Raw genomic sequence first — 13,694 nt, 5'->3', positions numbered from 1 at the left:
TAGTTAGATAGATGGATGGAGAGAATGATAGATAATAGGGAATGATAGAGAAAGGGGAGTGCGGGATAGAGAGCGAGAGTGATAACGGCTTTTCTCTCTATCTGTTTCCTATTTGCTCTGTGAACGTCAGCATGACAGAAAAAAGAAACCTTTCAGAAAAATCCCATCCCGACCCAAAAAGTGTCAAAACCTTCAAAACAAGAAGTGTAAACACGAGGAATATTTTCCGGCTGTGCCGCACATTAAAATATCATAATACCATTCCTGTCTGTCAAGTGTTTGCCTTTTCTGTGCTGCTTCGTTACCGCAAGCGCTGAGCAAGATTGCACATAAAAGCACATATTTTCTTTGCATAAAGAGTATACAATGCCAGGCACATACTTTTCCCATCAAGGCCTGGGGAGGGAAAGCGGGGGAATGCTCATCTCTTGTCAAACAAAAGGAATGAGCCAGAAAACACAGGGCCCAAAGTCCAAAACGATGAAACCTTGTTAGTTTGAGGAAATGAGTTTTCTGTTTTCCGAGCACAGCTCGCCAATTAACATTCACCGCCCTAATAAAAGCTGATTGGCTCTGGAATAATGCACAACCAATTTGTCTCCAGTGTACGCGAACATGTGCGTGAGCGTAAATTAGACAGCGTGAGCATATACAGTGAGGAGGTAATGTATGTGACAGCGTGTGTGAGTATGTTTATTCCAAGGTGTGTGTGGGCGTGTGTGTGTGTGTGTGTGTGTGTGTGTTTGTTTGTGAAAAGTGGCCAATAAGAGGCAGCGTTTCTTAGCTGCATGGTAGGAAAATGTTGAATATTGTTGGTACATAATTACCTTTCTCCACAGAGAGGATGGCTGATTTCCATGCTGTGTGTGCGTGCCTTTGCGAGCGCGTGTGTGTGTGTGTGTGTGTGTGTGTGTGTGTGTGTGTGTGTGTGTGTGTGTGTGTGTGTGTGTGTGTGTGTGTGTCAAGGTCAAACCGAAAAGCCCAGGCAGAGGTCTGTTGCTCTTTGCGTGTGTTGACTATCTAATCCACGTGGTCGTGCATTTGTGTGCTGATTGGTTTCATTAGCACGTGTGTGTTCAGTATGTGTATCCAACTCGCTGGCAGCTGACTGGCAGGAATATCGGGTGATTAGCTCGTCTGATATTTCATACCTCTCTTTCTCTCTCTCTAATTACATTGTGCTTTCTGAACCCGGTTTGCCTGCCAGGTCTTATCCCCAACAAACAACACTAATAGAGTTAAGGCCCGTCTGCTGTGTCATGTCAAAAATCATTTGGCTCATATCAGTATTCATTACGGAGAAAGAAGGAGAGGAAAAAACTTCGCGTGGCCACTGTTCAGTGTGTGTGTGTGTGTGTGTGTGTGTGTGTGTGTGTTAAAGAGAAAGACCAAAAGAGCCAACAGTGAGAGGGAGTAAAGAAGCTTGCTCGATGGTGGTATTACAGTGTGTGTGTGTGTGTGTGTGTGTGTGTGTGTGTGTGTGTGTGTGTGTGTGTGTGTGTTCTTGGGTTTCTCCGAATAGATGTGATTGCTTCATTTGTCTGCCAGAGCAACGCTGCACCGTTGGAGGGCTTAAAGAAGAATAAAAAATCTTTTACATTAAAAACATGCGAAACACACACACACGCACACACACACGCACACACACACGCACAGTGCTCTTTTACTCTGATTCTTTCCTCGTTCTTTCCCTGCCGCTTCTTCTCCATTAATCACACACACACACACACACACACACACACTTCAAGGCAGTAGATGGACTCATGCCAGCAGTATTTCTGATAGTTCCTTTTGTCTTTGAAGCTCTTTGGACCAAATTGTTCCACTGATCATAAATGTCATATCATCCTTCCCCTCTCCCTCCCTCCATCTCTTTCTCCTTCTGTGCCTTTGTACTGTAATTGGCTGTGTGTGTGCGTGTGTATGTGTGGCGTAGATCAAATGTTTGTGGCTTTGTTTATCATTTGACTCCATATATCTTTGAGTGCTTGGAATACCTCAGCTAATGTCTCCTCCCTCTCCCCGTCTGTCTCTCCGTCTGTCTCTCCAGAGACCTCAGCGAGAACCAGATCCAGGCGGTCCCGAGGAAAGCTTTCAGAGGAATCACAAGTGTCAAGAACCTGTAAGCGCATTTACTTCCTTCCTTTCCTCCATCTGTCTTCCTGCATCTCTATCTTTTCCTCTCTGTTTCCTATGTTCGAGCTCAATTTTCATTATTATCTCAAACAAATTTTTTATTCCAGTTGCTGCTGCAGTTTACGTTAATGTTTCCCTTTTAACCCAGGCCCCCTCAGTCCAGGCTCACGCTAGTTCGAAGCTTTATTCATAAATTCATAACATTGGTATTCAAACTCTAGATCAACATTTGAATGCATGTCTCTTCATACTGCACCAACCCGGTATTTCTGCACAGCTGCAGATGAAGATTAGGATTAGGATTGTCTCTGATTGGTGTGATTCAGCTTCCAATCACTCCAGAGCTTTGTTGAGTCCAAAAGTCAAAATTAATAAGTGGTAGAAATGGCGGGAAAGATAAATTCAACGTGTGTCTATGGTGTTCATATTTTAGATATTCAGGTGACAGATCGCAGATCAAAAGGAATTTGAGGAAATCTTTTTAATCTAGATAAAGCATCAAAACTTCTAAGCGGGAGATTTTCTAAATGAAGCCTTGTGATACATTTTCCACTTCCTTCCCATTTTCCTGTCATTTCCATTTTCCCTGCACCTCTCCGCTCTGTTTCACACCTTCTCCTCCTCTCTCTCTTCTCCTCCTCTCCCTCTCTGCTCTTCCTGTCCAGAGAGGTTTTGTCCTCACGTCAAACGCTCAATAACCCCCTGTCATTTATTCATGACGTCCCAATCACCAATAGCGTGATCGATACGCTGCCTAATCAATGCTGCTCATCAATAACGGCTGATCAATCCAGCCTGATGCTGCGTAGGGAACTACTAGACAGACTCTTGGGGCTAAACAATGTTCTCAATGCGACAGAATTCAATATAGAATTAGATAGAATAGGATAGAATAGTTTTAGCGCTGTGACCGGAGGCAGATTCTGGTTGTGTGGATGCTTCCGGTTTGTAACCGTACGGGACAGTAAAGATGGATAATGCTGGAAAAAAGCAGATTTGCTCAACAAATGTGTGAATTAAAGTTTGGCTGTGTGTTTTATCAGCCATGACTGACATGACAGAGGCAGCAAAAGGAGAATAACAGAGCAGAGCATAATAACTTCAAGATAGAAAAAGATAGTAACGCATCCTCCTGGATGCTCCCTAAGCCTTATTTCAGATCTGAAGCCTTTGACTGACAGGAAACAAAAAACAAACATATTCTCTGGCTAAGTGAGAGAGAGAAAGAGAGAGGGGACGGTTGTGATGTTAAAATACAGATTGTCTGTAATTTTGTTTGCAATGCGAGCAAATAACGAGCAGTTTTTTTAACATATGCCATGTGTGGGAAGACGGCGTGAGGATAAAATAAGATGAAACTTTCAAAGACTGGATTTGAACTTAGAAGTAAATAAATCATCATAGCAGTCACTGATGCAAAGACAGGTCATATCTGAGTGAATGCCAGCTGTATCTGTCATATTTATCCTCTGGACGAGTGCGAGGTGAGAATAAATCATCATTGATTTCATTCCAGTATGCCAATGAAGATCATGTCACGTGAATGAAAGCTCCAGAACAGCCACAGAAATAAAGAAAGAACTTGTGGTGAAGTTGTTTTCTGTTCACTTTGCATGGATGAAAAAGTGCTTCAAGTGCTCAGAAAAAGTGGAAACTTGAACATCCGCAGCTCCGTGACCATTGAGCAATCTGCTGAAGATCATGTGACATCATCAGAAGCTCCAGAACAGCTGCTAAATGAACCCTGTGATGAGAAAGTTTCCCCAACTACAAAAAAATGTATTTGTGTAGCTGTTAATTGGCGTCCAACCTTGGAAGTGGTGTTTGTAACTGATGACTGTAGAGAGCACTTCAGTCATCTTTCTTCCACAGGAGGTTTATGTTCTCTCGTAGCCACCCATGTGTGCATCAAACTGTGTTTTCTCAACACACAAATTGTGACTTCAGATAGATTCTTACCAACAGAGAACTCACGAAGAGTTCTGGGCCCAGGTTTGGGTTGGCACGCTCCTCACAATATTTCACCCGAATAGCACAAACACAGCTTAGCGAAGCCTAGCGAGCGCTCACAGAGACAACTGTAACAGCTGCCTGAATTCATTTCCAGTACATCCTTTTAATCAGCCAAATGCATCACCTTAAAATGTGGACTTTGGTGTCCTTGTGCTGTTAAGATCTATGCGATTCTGGCACTTTTTCATTGGTCAATCTGTGAATTGATTAATATGCGTCTTGCTGCAGATCAGTAATTCACAGTTAGGAAACAGGCAAATGTGCTCCTCTGGTTAGTTCCTCTCCCAAGTGTGATGTAAGTTCACTATGGCCGCCAAAGTCCACAGGAGATTATTACTCTTAAGTTAAATGGACCTGAAAGTGCCTGTACTTTGTGCTCCGTACAGCTGTGTGTGTGTGTGTGTGTGTGTGTGTGTGTGTGTGTGTGTCTATGCAAGTGAGCACTGTCAGTTCTCATGGCTGGGCTCCAAACCTTTGAGTTCAGGTTGGCCCCCGAACATCTAATCCACTCTCCCGTCTCCCGTCGGACACAATCCAAACCAAACCACCTTCCCTCTTTCACCTTCGACTCACTCAACTATTTCACAACCGTTTGAAGCTCAGTGGCAGAAAACAAGCGACTGCAGAGTCACGTTACAGCACCTTGCGCGTTGGTGTTGATGTGCAGAACTTCTGTTTATCCAGGAGAGGTTTGCTGAGCACGCAGGCTCTCTTTTTTTTTTTTGTGTGTGTGTTTCCCAGCGTTGCATCCCGACATTAACGCACATTTACACCTGAGAGCTGCCCAGTATAACCACAGTCTGTCCCCACTGAACAGCCCCAGTGTGCAGCAGGTGAAATTCAATATATGTTTCCAGACTTTGCACACTGGGTATTTTCCACTCTGAGATGCTGAACCCTGCCCTTAGCTCTTTAACACCAGCCTCTCTCTCCTAACTCCACTCCTCACTTTCTGCCAAAGCTATAAAGTCATATCAATCAAGTTTGACGGTAAAATTGTCTCTTCCCCCGTTAAAATGTTTTGCGCGAAATTGCTTTGACCTACAAAGTGAATCATTTCAGCTTTTTTTCTGCCAAAATTAGGAGTGACTCAGGCATATAAAGAACAGCCATCTCTTCTTCCTCCTCCTCCTCTTCCCTATTCAGCTCCTCTTTTTTTTCTCCTCTTGTCAGCGCTACTTTCTTCACTTTCTCCTCCTCCTCAGATTACATCACTTTCCCTCTCCTCCATTCTTTGTCTTCCATCACCTCTTGCTCTCTCCCTTCATCTGTCATCACATCTTCATCCTCTGTCCTCCCTACCATCCATTGTTCTTGTTCCTTGTGTCCCATCATCTGTCAGTCTTTCGTCTTTCCTCCTCTTGGTCTTTTTTTTTTTTGCTGCATCCTTTTTCCTCCATCCCTCTTTCTCTCCTGTTATCCTGCTCTCCATCCATCCTATTGTTTACTCCATCCCCAGCTCCCCATCCTCCCTTTCCACCACCCCTCCATTCCTAGCTGCCTCCAACCAGCTCCCCCTTCAATTCTCTTTCTTTCCTCACTGTTTCCCTGTTTTTTCCTTTTTCATCTCCTCTCCATCCCTTCATCCCTCCCTCCATTAGACAAGGTGACTCCTGCAGTAAAAGGCTCCAACCCTCCATTATACCACAGAGTTTAAAAAAAAAAAAAAAAACGTCATGACATTCTGTCCCTGGTGGACGCAGCATTGATTTTTTCGTATGTCTCTCTCTCACTTTGTCTCTCTCACTTACTCTCAATCTATGTCGCTCTCCCTTTCTGTCTCACTCTGCTTTCTCAGAGTGCAGACTCTCTCTCTCTCTCTCTCTCTCACTCTCTCTCTCTCTCTCTGTCTCTCGTTTGTTCCCTTTCATTGCTGCCCAGTGGCTAGCATAGCACCATTTATTGCACTTCTTTTACACACACACACACACACACACACACACACACACACACACACAAACATGCTTACACACACACACTCGCGGACCCTTTCGACCCAGCTATCAGATTGACTGCTTTGCTGAAACTGCCAAGAACCTGGCAAATATGATTACTGTAGGCTTGGGCTAACCTAAGGAGACAGGTATATGCCATACATCTGTGTGTTGGTGTTTGTGTGTGCTCCCCTATACATTGTGCTGACTGCTGGTGCTGTCATTCCCCTAAACTCAAGCTGTCAGTCAAACTGCAGATGACAAAGGTAAATGTGGAGTTAGATGGGATAGATAGCACTGTGCCCAAATTCCTGAAATAAGCTGTGTGTTTTATGGTTTTATCAGCTCCGTGTCATATTCTGCATGCTTATCGTATCTCGTCGTATCTAATCCAATTTTCTGTAATCTTATCTTGTCTCATCACGTCTAGTCTTGTCTGATCTCGTCGTGTCTTGTCTTGTCTGGCCTTGCGAGGACAGTCATCATGTTAACCACACCAGCGAATGTCCAACAACTTTGGCGTCGAGCGCCTCTGCTGTCTGTGCTGCTGCAGGACGCAGTAGGGAAAAGTGATGCAACAGGTTAACCTCAGTTTTCCCAAGTACGGTGTGATCGCTGTTGAAGACTCCCTCTGCTCACAGGAAGTGACAAACTAAAAATTTAGAGGGAGTAGTTCCGAATCTGCAGACAACTGACAGACCCTTTTGCAAAACCACTGCTGCTGTAGCCTTATTTCAGTCTGTGTTGTGTGAGAACTCACAGTTGCTGGACGTTCACTGCTGTAAGCCTCACAGTGGTTAAACGTTGATTTTTCTTTCCTTCTGCTCGGTCTGTGTTGACACTCGCTGTGTGTCTGCGACAATCCAACAATCACTAACGCTCCGGCTAACGAGCTGCATGCTAATGAACCTTTAACGGAACAGGGTTGCGTTCTAACACAGGCCCGCTTTGTTCACTCTGACATTGTTTCAGATATATAGATATGTTAAAAATGTTTTTCTCAAATTAATTAGCCATGTGCAGAATGTTCCACATTTATCCCTTTGTGCCATTGGTGAGTTCATTAAAGTGAAAAAAAAAATGAACAAATCAAAAATCAAACAACTCACAGCAGTGTTTGGTGTGTTGCAACGACCTTCCTCAAATGGGTGTCACAACTCATTCAGTTCAATTCCAAATTTATTCATCCCTCGAGGTGTAATTTGAGGCAAGCTGGTTTGCGAACATAACAACATAAAACCACGACAAACAATTAATCCACGCACTTTGATGCAATGTTAAAATGATAAATTTATTCACATAAAGATAAAAAGCAAAGCAAAGCTCAAAACATCAGTGAGAAATCAATAAAAAAAAAAAAAACTATACAGGTGGTAATGTTGAAATCGACGCACATCCCTCCCCCTCCTTGAACTGTCAGCATAGATTTCCACACACTAAAACTCCATGACTGGACTTCTTTGCATAATGTCCCATTCAGACACACAGAAAAGTTTTCAGCCTGATGCAGTAAACCACATCCAGCTGGTTACAACCAACAACAAAAGTGGAATAATCTTCAAAAACTGTTGACATCTCACATGATTCTGACCTGATGAACTTCCCACAGACTACTAAAAATCCATGTCCTTGAGACTTATATCAAGGTTATCGTACAACATTCAGTCGGTAGCTGCTGAAAAGCTGGAGGAGAGAGGCAGAGATAAGCGTGATCAAACACAGATACTGTTCCTGTACAGTCGTGGTCTTGCTTAAACGCCAACATATGTGAGTCGCTCATGCTGTGAGGCGTATAGCCGTAGTTGTATTACAGGGGAAGCATGGACGCATCAGATAAGGTACAGCTGTTTCATTTGCCCTCACATTACACCTCAGTGCCCACACAGACAACGTGTTTTATCTCCAGTAGCCATCACGTCCTCACGTCCTCACCTTGTTTTCCCTCTGCCTGCCTTCTCGCTCTCTCACCCACTTTTTTTTTTTTTATTGTGATGAAATTTAATTCATTTTTCCCACTGGGTCCACCCATGCTCGACATCTGCACGCTCATGCTGTAGCACCTTCAGGTGGTTTGGAAGAATGTAATATGTAATTTCTTCAAACAATGCAAGCGTACAGTATATCAGTATAAGACCAAAGAAGAAGCCGCCCCGTGGCTTTACTTCTTTACCTTTCTCCTTCCTGTCATCCCCTCCTTTCTCTTCTCCCTCGTAAAACGCCTCCACGCTTCACGCTTCCCTACCCACAATGCAGTGCAGGGTAGCCGTTTGTTTGAATTATGACTACAGCGCCTCAGAGAGAGGTGAGAACATTGTGTCGGCTGCGTGTACACGCACACACAAGTTTCTGACCTGCGCTGGTGTGTGTCTCTGTCATTGCAGATGTTTGCCTTCAGTTGTTTTTATGCTTTCCACAACTATAGACAACTAGAGCCAGGCATATATCTAACAAGAGAGTGCTTGAACGTATACAAAAAAAAAAGATTAATAACAGGTTTCTTTTTGGTAGCAGAGAATGTGTAAATGAAGGTGACAGCAGAGGCGTGCAAGCAGACTGTGCCCTGCACCACTATGGGAGGAATAAATGAGGGAGAGGACAGAAGACATGGCAGCCAGCTTCCGGAAATTGTTTGCTTAGATTCCCATCATTCTTTGCACTACACCAACCCCCTTCGCTCTTCTTTAAATGGCAGGATGTGGCTAATTCGTTAAAGGTCGTGACAAAGTGAGACAGGAGGGAGAAAATGTCAATAGCTCTGTCTGAAGTGTAGCATATTTAGCTGGACAGCATCTCGCTCAGGTGCGTCATCGCAGTGATAGGATTTGATGTGAAATGTAGTCACGTTCAGGGAGACACAACCTTCAAAGTGTTGTGGTTAGTTTCAGCTACAGACTGAGACACTTCTTCTGCATGATTACAGGGTGTAAAATTAGATTTTAGAGTTTTGCGTGGTTGCCAGATTTGCCTTGAACTTTAGCATTAGACAAATGTGTTTCCATCTCCTTTCACTGTTTATTCTCCTTGCCAACAGAGTCCTAAAAATTATAAATCCACTTCAAGCAAATGTACGTTTATATTCTTTTTTTTTTTTTTCTTTTTTCAATTCAGTACGCTAAAAAGAGTTTAGATGGAGAGCCTCTCGGTGTCCTTGTCATCATGAACCAATCTCAGTCTGGAACACAGTCAGCAGAGGTGGACTGAGGACATGATTATGTGAAAAACTTGACATGCCTCAGTGTACCCTTGAATATCACTAAAAGCAGACTCATCATTTGCAAGTAAAAGTGTACTCTGTATTGTACAAATCCTCAGTCAGATGCATGCAGTAGCAGCCATTGCAGATGTCCATCCACCCCCGCACTAGTCCCACATCAGCACCGCTGTGGGTTTTCCCAACAGCAAGCCAGCATTGATTGGCACACATATACGAACATGTTTGTGTTGTAATGTTATTTTTAGTTCGAAAGTGGAGACGGGGGGGTGGTGAGAGATGTATGAAAGCAAACAAAGAATTAAAAATGTTAAGAGAAAGAGAGAAGGTGAGTCCTCTAATACATTCCCACCACATCCAGCCTTAATCCACTCACATCTACCACTCATCCCTCTCCCCTCCTGTGTTCTTCACTCTTTTACTTTTTCTTTCCATCTGTATATTTTTTATCTCAAGTCCTCTCTGGAGTGGACCACCATTTTTTTTATTTCTTTCATTTTTCCACTCTTTCCATTTATCAGCCTCTTGTATGTCTTCTGTCTTTCGGTAGTCCTTCCCTGTGTTCTCTCCCCTGTACCTTTTCCTTGACTTCTTCCACCAGCACTGCAGACCTCTTTTGTCCCCTGCTGTTCCTTTTCCCATTGTTACACCATCCTTTTCTTCTGTCTCGCTTTTCTCTTCAAATGCATTCACTTCAGTGCCTTTTTTTTGTTTGCTCACCTGAGCATCGTCCATCTTTTTTGGTATGTTTCAGTATGAACATGTGATCTGACTATAGCCGTAATGACCAGAGACAAAGTGATGGGTTCACATGGTCAATTAAAACTGTCAGAAAGTGGGGGGACGACGGAGAGATCTTAGCTACATGACGCGAGTCAAAATTCATGCAGATGTGCAGCAGCGATTAATATTTCCTCCCAAGATGACCAACAGTAAATGTCCAGACGTATGTTTACATGAACAAAGCCCTCTAACTCCATATATACCATGACCGCGATCATTCCCTAACCGGAACTAGATATTTGTTAATGTACTCATAACAGAGAAGCTCTCGTCCTCTGTTTTTGTGCCTAAACCTAACCAAACTTCAACCACAGTGGTACCACATTATAAAATATATAAAACACAAGTTACAATATAAATACCTTTTTGGAAGTCACAGAAAAATGATGCCAACTTTTGTTGCCCTGACTTTGTTTTCTTTCTAGATGATTTGTTTCTGTCTTCTGTGTTGAGCAGATACTGTAGGTCTGAAAAAGGTTTGCAAGAATTTTGGAAAGTTGTTATTTCTTTTGCCATTTACCTCACAATGGCCACATCTGACCAAAACACACAAAGTGATCTTGAAGCAGTGTTATAGTAAAAAGAGACGGAGCACGTCATTATTTAGTCAACGTGTCTCCGTCACTGTTCATTTCTTTATCAACATAATGGTCCGTGTCAGCCTAGTGGGAAACCGGTTCTGCAATTTCCAGTCCAAAATTGTGCTGTTTGTATTGATTTTCAAAATTTCTGAATCATTATTTGTTAATATGTATTAGATGGAAACCCAGCTAGTGTGTCCTCCTTCACTTCCTCTGTCCTTCCATTAATTACCCAGTCACTAGCGGTTGCTCACTGATGGATTCATGGAGCGGCAGGGTTGCTGTGTGTGTGTGTTTATGCGTGTGTGTGCTCCCCTCTGCTCCAGATGGTAGCAGAGGGAAGCATTGAATCAGTCTGCCAATAGGCCTTATGATAGACATGATTAAACACACTAACTAATTATATGGAAGGAAATGAAATTCCGGACCCCCGTTCAACCCCCTGTAACAAACCTCTGTGATCTGAACACATAAAAGCACACACGCGCACAAGGACTATGAATGCAACACGATGGTACAAATATAGAGAGCGCACACACTCACACAGACACACAAAGGACACCCTCATCCCAGATTGATACCAATCATGTCACTGCTAATCAGGGTGCTTGGTGAACAGAGCTGTCAGAGGAATCCAATCATATCACAGATGATGGAATCGTTTACTGTGGATGAGGATGGAAGATGAAGTACATGGCCGCCAATATGAATCCAACAGTTATTCTCGATTGTCGGAAAATTACAGATCTAAGGTGTCTGGAGCATAGAGATAATGTGTCCTCAAAATCATCGAAAACACAACCCTGTAGAGTTACGTACAGTTTAAGAGTTGTCATCACTTGTCTCACAGTCCTTGTCAGGTCTGCACCCTCGCATTTAGAAGTGGCGCTGGTGGCGTGGTGGAGGGCTTCAACTTTCAATTTTTAAGTTCTCACCAAACACAAAGTAGGTAGTTTGTCAGTGCCTTCCAAAACAACCTTTACGACCATTACAGACACGATGCATGTGAGAATTTTCAGATCTTTGGTTAAAGTTCAGGCACTCCTTTGTTAGGGGAGGCTCATGGTTCAGTGACACCAACATGAATGAGTCACCCAACCGCTTTCCCTTACAAGTTTTGGGATGCTATATCAATGGAAAGCTGCTTCTACCTTTGTGTTAGTGTTCGGGTTAATATCACGGTTATACCAAATACGGGTAAGCTACAGTTAAAGTTAAAGAACTGTAACACTCGGTTAAGATTAGCCAAAGATTGTGAACAGTGATTGCAGTACAGGATGAAAGTTGGCTGCCACCACCCCGACCTCCACAGGACTCACCACTTCCTGTATTGGCGCTGAACGTTGGTGTTGAACATTGTGATTTCATTATTAAGCTTAACTGATTTCATTATTAAGCTTAACTTTAATACTTCACATTCAGTGTTAGAAAAAGAGCAGTACTGAAAATATATAATTGCTTTAATAGCTACAGTCAACACTGGCAGTGCCAAGCATCTCCATATGGCTGATCATGTCCATATGGCTGTGTGCCAGTTCATCTTCCTAAAAAAAAAAAAGAAAGAAAACATGCCTTTTAATTACATAAAACACAAACATGGCACAGCCATATGTTGGTATGATCCTCACACTCACTAAAGTCTTGTCATTTAACAGATGCTCACACTCACAGCTTCTCTTCTTCCAACAAGTAGCCAGAGAAGAAAAAAAGCAATCTGATTCAAAGCCTGCTTTTAGACGATTCAGGCGATTCTTCAAACTGTTAGAAAAAGGAGCACTTGTTTAGTGCTCCACATTGATGATCCGAACAGTCTTTACCAATCATGCTCAATTAATCAAATGTAAAACATCAAGGCTGTTCTTATCTCAAAATCACCTCTAAAATATAATTGCATTGCATCAAAGCAGATCAAAACATCTCATCAGTCTCTGGAAGTCTTCAGAGGAATGAAAATAATTATGTTGAGAGCCAAACCTGGCCTGTGGGCACGGGGTTGTTTGGTATTTACTGTCTTGAGTCCAAACTGAACTCACGCCAACCATTAACTGCCAGCAGTTGGTCAATATCAGGTAGAAATACATGAAAAATGAGCTTGCTGTGTTGCACCATGACTATGACTCTCCAGGAAGTTTCAAAATCAGAGTATACTGATCAAACAAAAGCCATGACAGTATTTTGGTCTTGTGCAGCAGCTTTTTCAAGTGTAGTAGATACTATTTTGCAGTTTGGTTTGGTTTACAAACTCTTGTGGTCGTGCTAGTTAGAGGAGGATCTAGTCTACAGGTTAGAGGGACTTTTCACATTTAATTTGTCTGAAGTCACTGCAGTAGTCTTTCTTTGACTTGCTGCTTTTTGGAGTGTATGTACATATTGAGGTGCACTTGTGGTGTACTATAGTAAATACATTTTTCAGACACTCTGAGGACTTAGATATTACTCCAGTTCTTCCCACACGCTGACACAAACATGCACATATAAAAGCAAACCAAAGATTATGCTGCTCCTGAAGCCCTGATGTAGTTTCTGTGGACCTACAGAGGCAACCCAGCTCCTGTTTAGGGAACCACCATCCTCGGGGTTAAACGCTGACATGACTGATATAACAGGTGCGGTGTGCCGAGCAGACACCAGGGCTGTGTAGAGAAGAAGAAAAGGAGCTTTAAAAGGTTGATAAAAGAAAACAGGGACAAGAAATGGATTAGCAATGGATAGATGGAGTGTGTGAAGAGAAAAGGTGAAGGGGAATCAGAGATGAGAGGGCACTAGAGGGAGAAAAAAAATGGATTATGAATGGAGAGGGGGAGAAAACATGAAAAATGAGAGAAGATGGATGCTCGGAAATGAGGAGAAAAAAGAAAAAAGTCAAAGGAAAAAGGGATTAGGGATGGAGGGATCTAGTGGATGAGAGATGAGATGGTGAAGGGGACAAGGAGAAGAAGATTAAGGTGGAGTGATATGCTTTTATCTTCTGGTGTCAGGAGAGCAGACAGTAACTAGCCATGCTGTGTGTGTGTGTGTGTGTGTGTGTGTGTGTGT

At 42.9% G+C, this 13,694-nt stretch overlaps 1 protein-coding gene across 1 annotated transcript in view; it reads left to right on the top strand.

Moving 5' to 3' along the window:
* slit3 (slit homolog 3 (Drosophila)) overlaps positions 1-13,694 on the top strand; it is a 239,000-nt gene that overhangs the window by 127,456 nt on the left and 97,850 nt on the right. The window contains exon 5 of the mRNA XM_076738815.1: positions 2,051-2,122. Within this exon, the coding sequence (XP_076594930.1) occupies positions 2,051-2,122 (72 nt within the window). The remainder of the gene's footprint in view (positions 1-2,050; positions 2,123-13,694) is intronic.

The sequence above is a fragment of the Chaetodon auriga genome, chromosome 9 (genome assembly GCF_051107435.1).
Source record: "Chaetodon auriga isolate fChaAug3 chromosome 9, fChaAug3.hap1, whole genome shotgun sequence".
Classification (NCBI taxonomy): domain Eukaryota; kingdom Metazoa; phylum Chordata; class Actinopteri; order Chaetodontiformes; family Chaetodontidae; genus Chaetodon; species Chaetodon auriga.
Note: the sequence above shows the minus strand (reverse complement) of the source record. Positions and strands in the feature narration are given on the sequence as shown.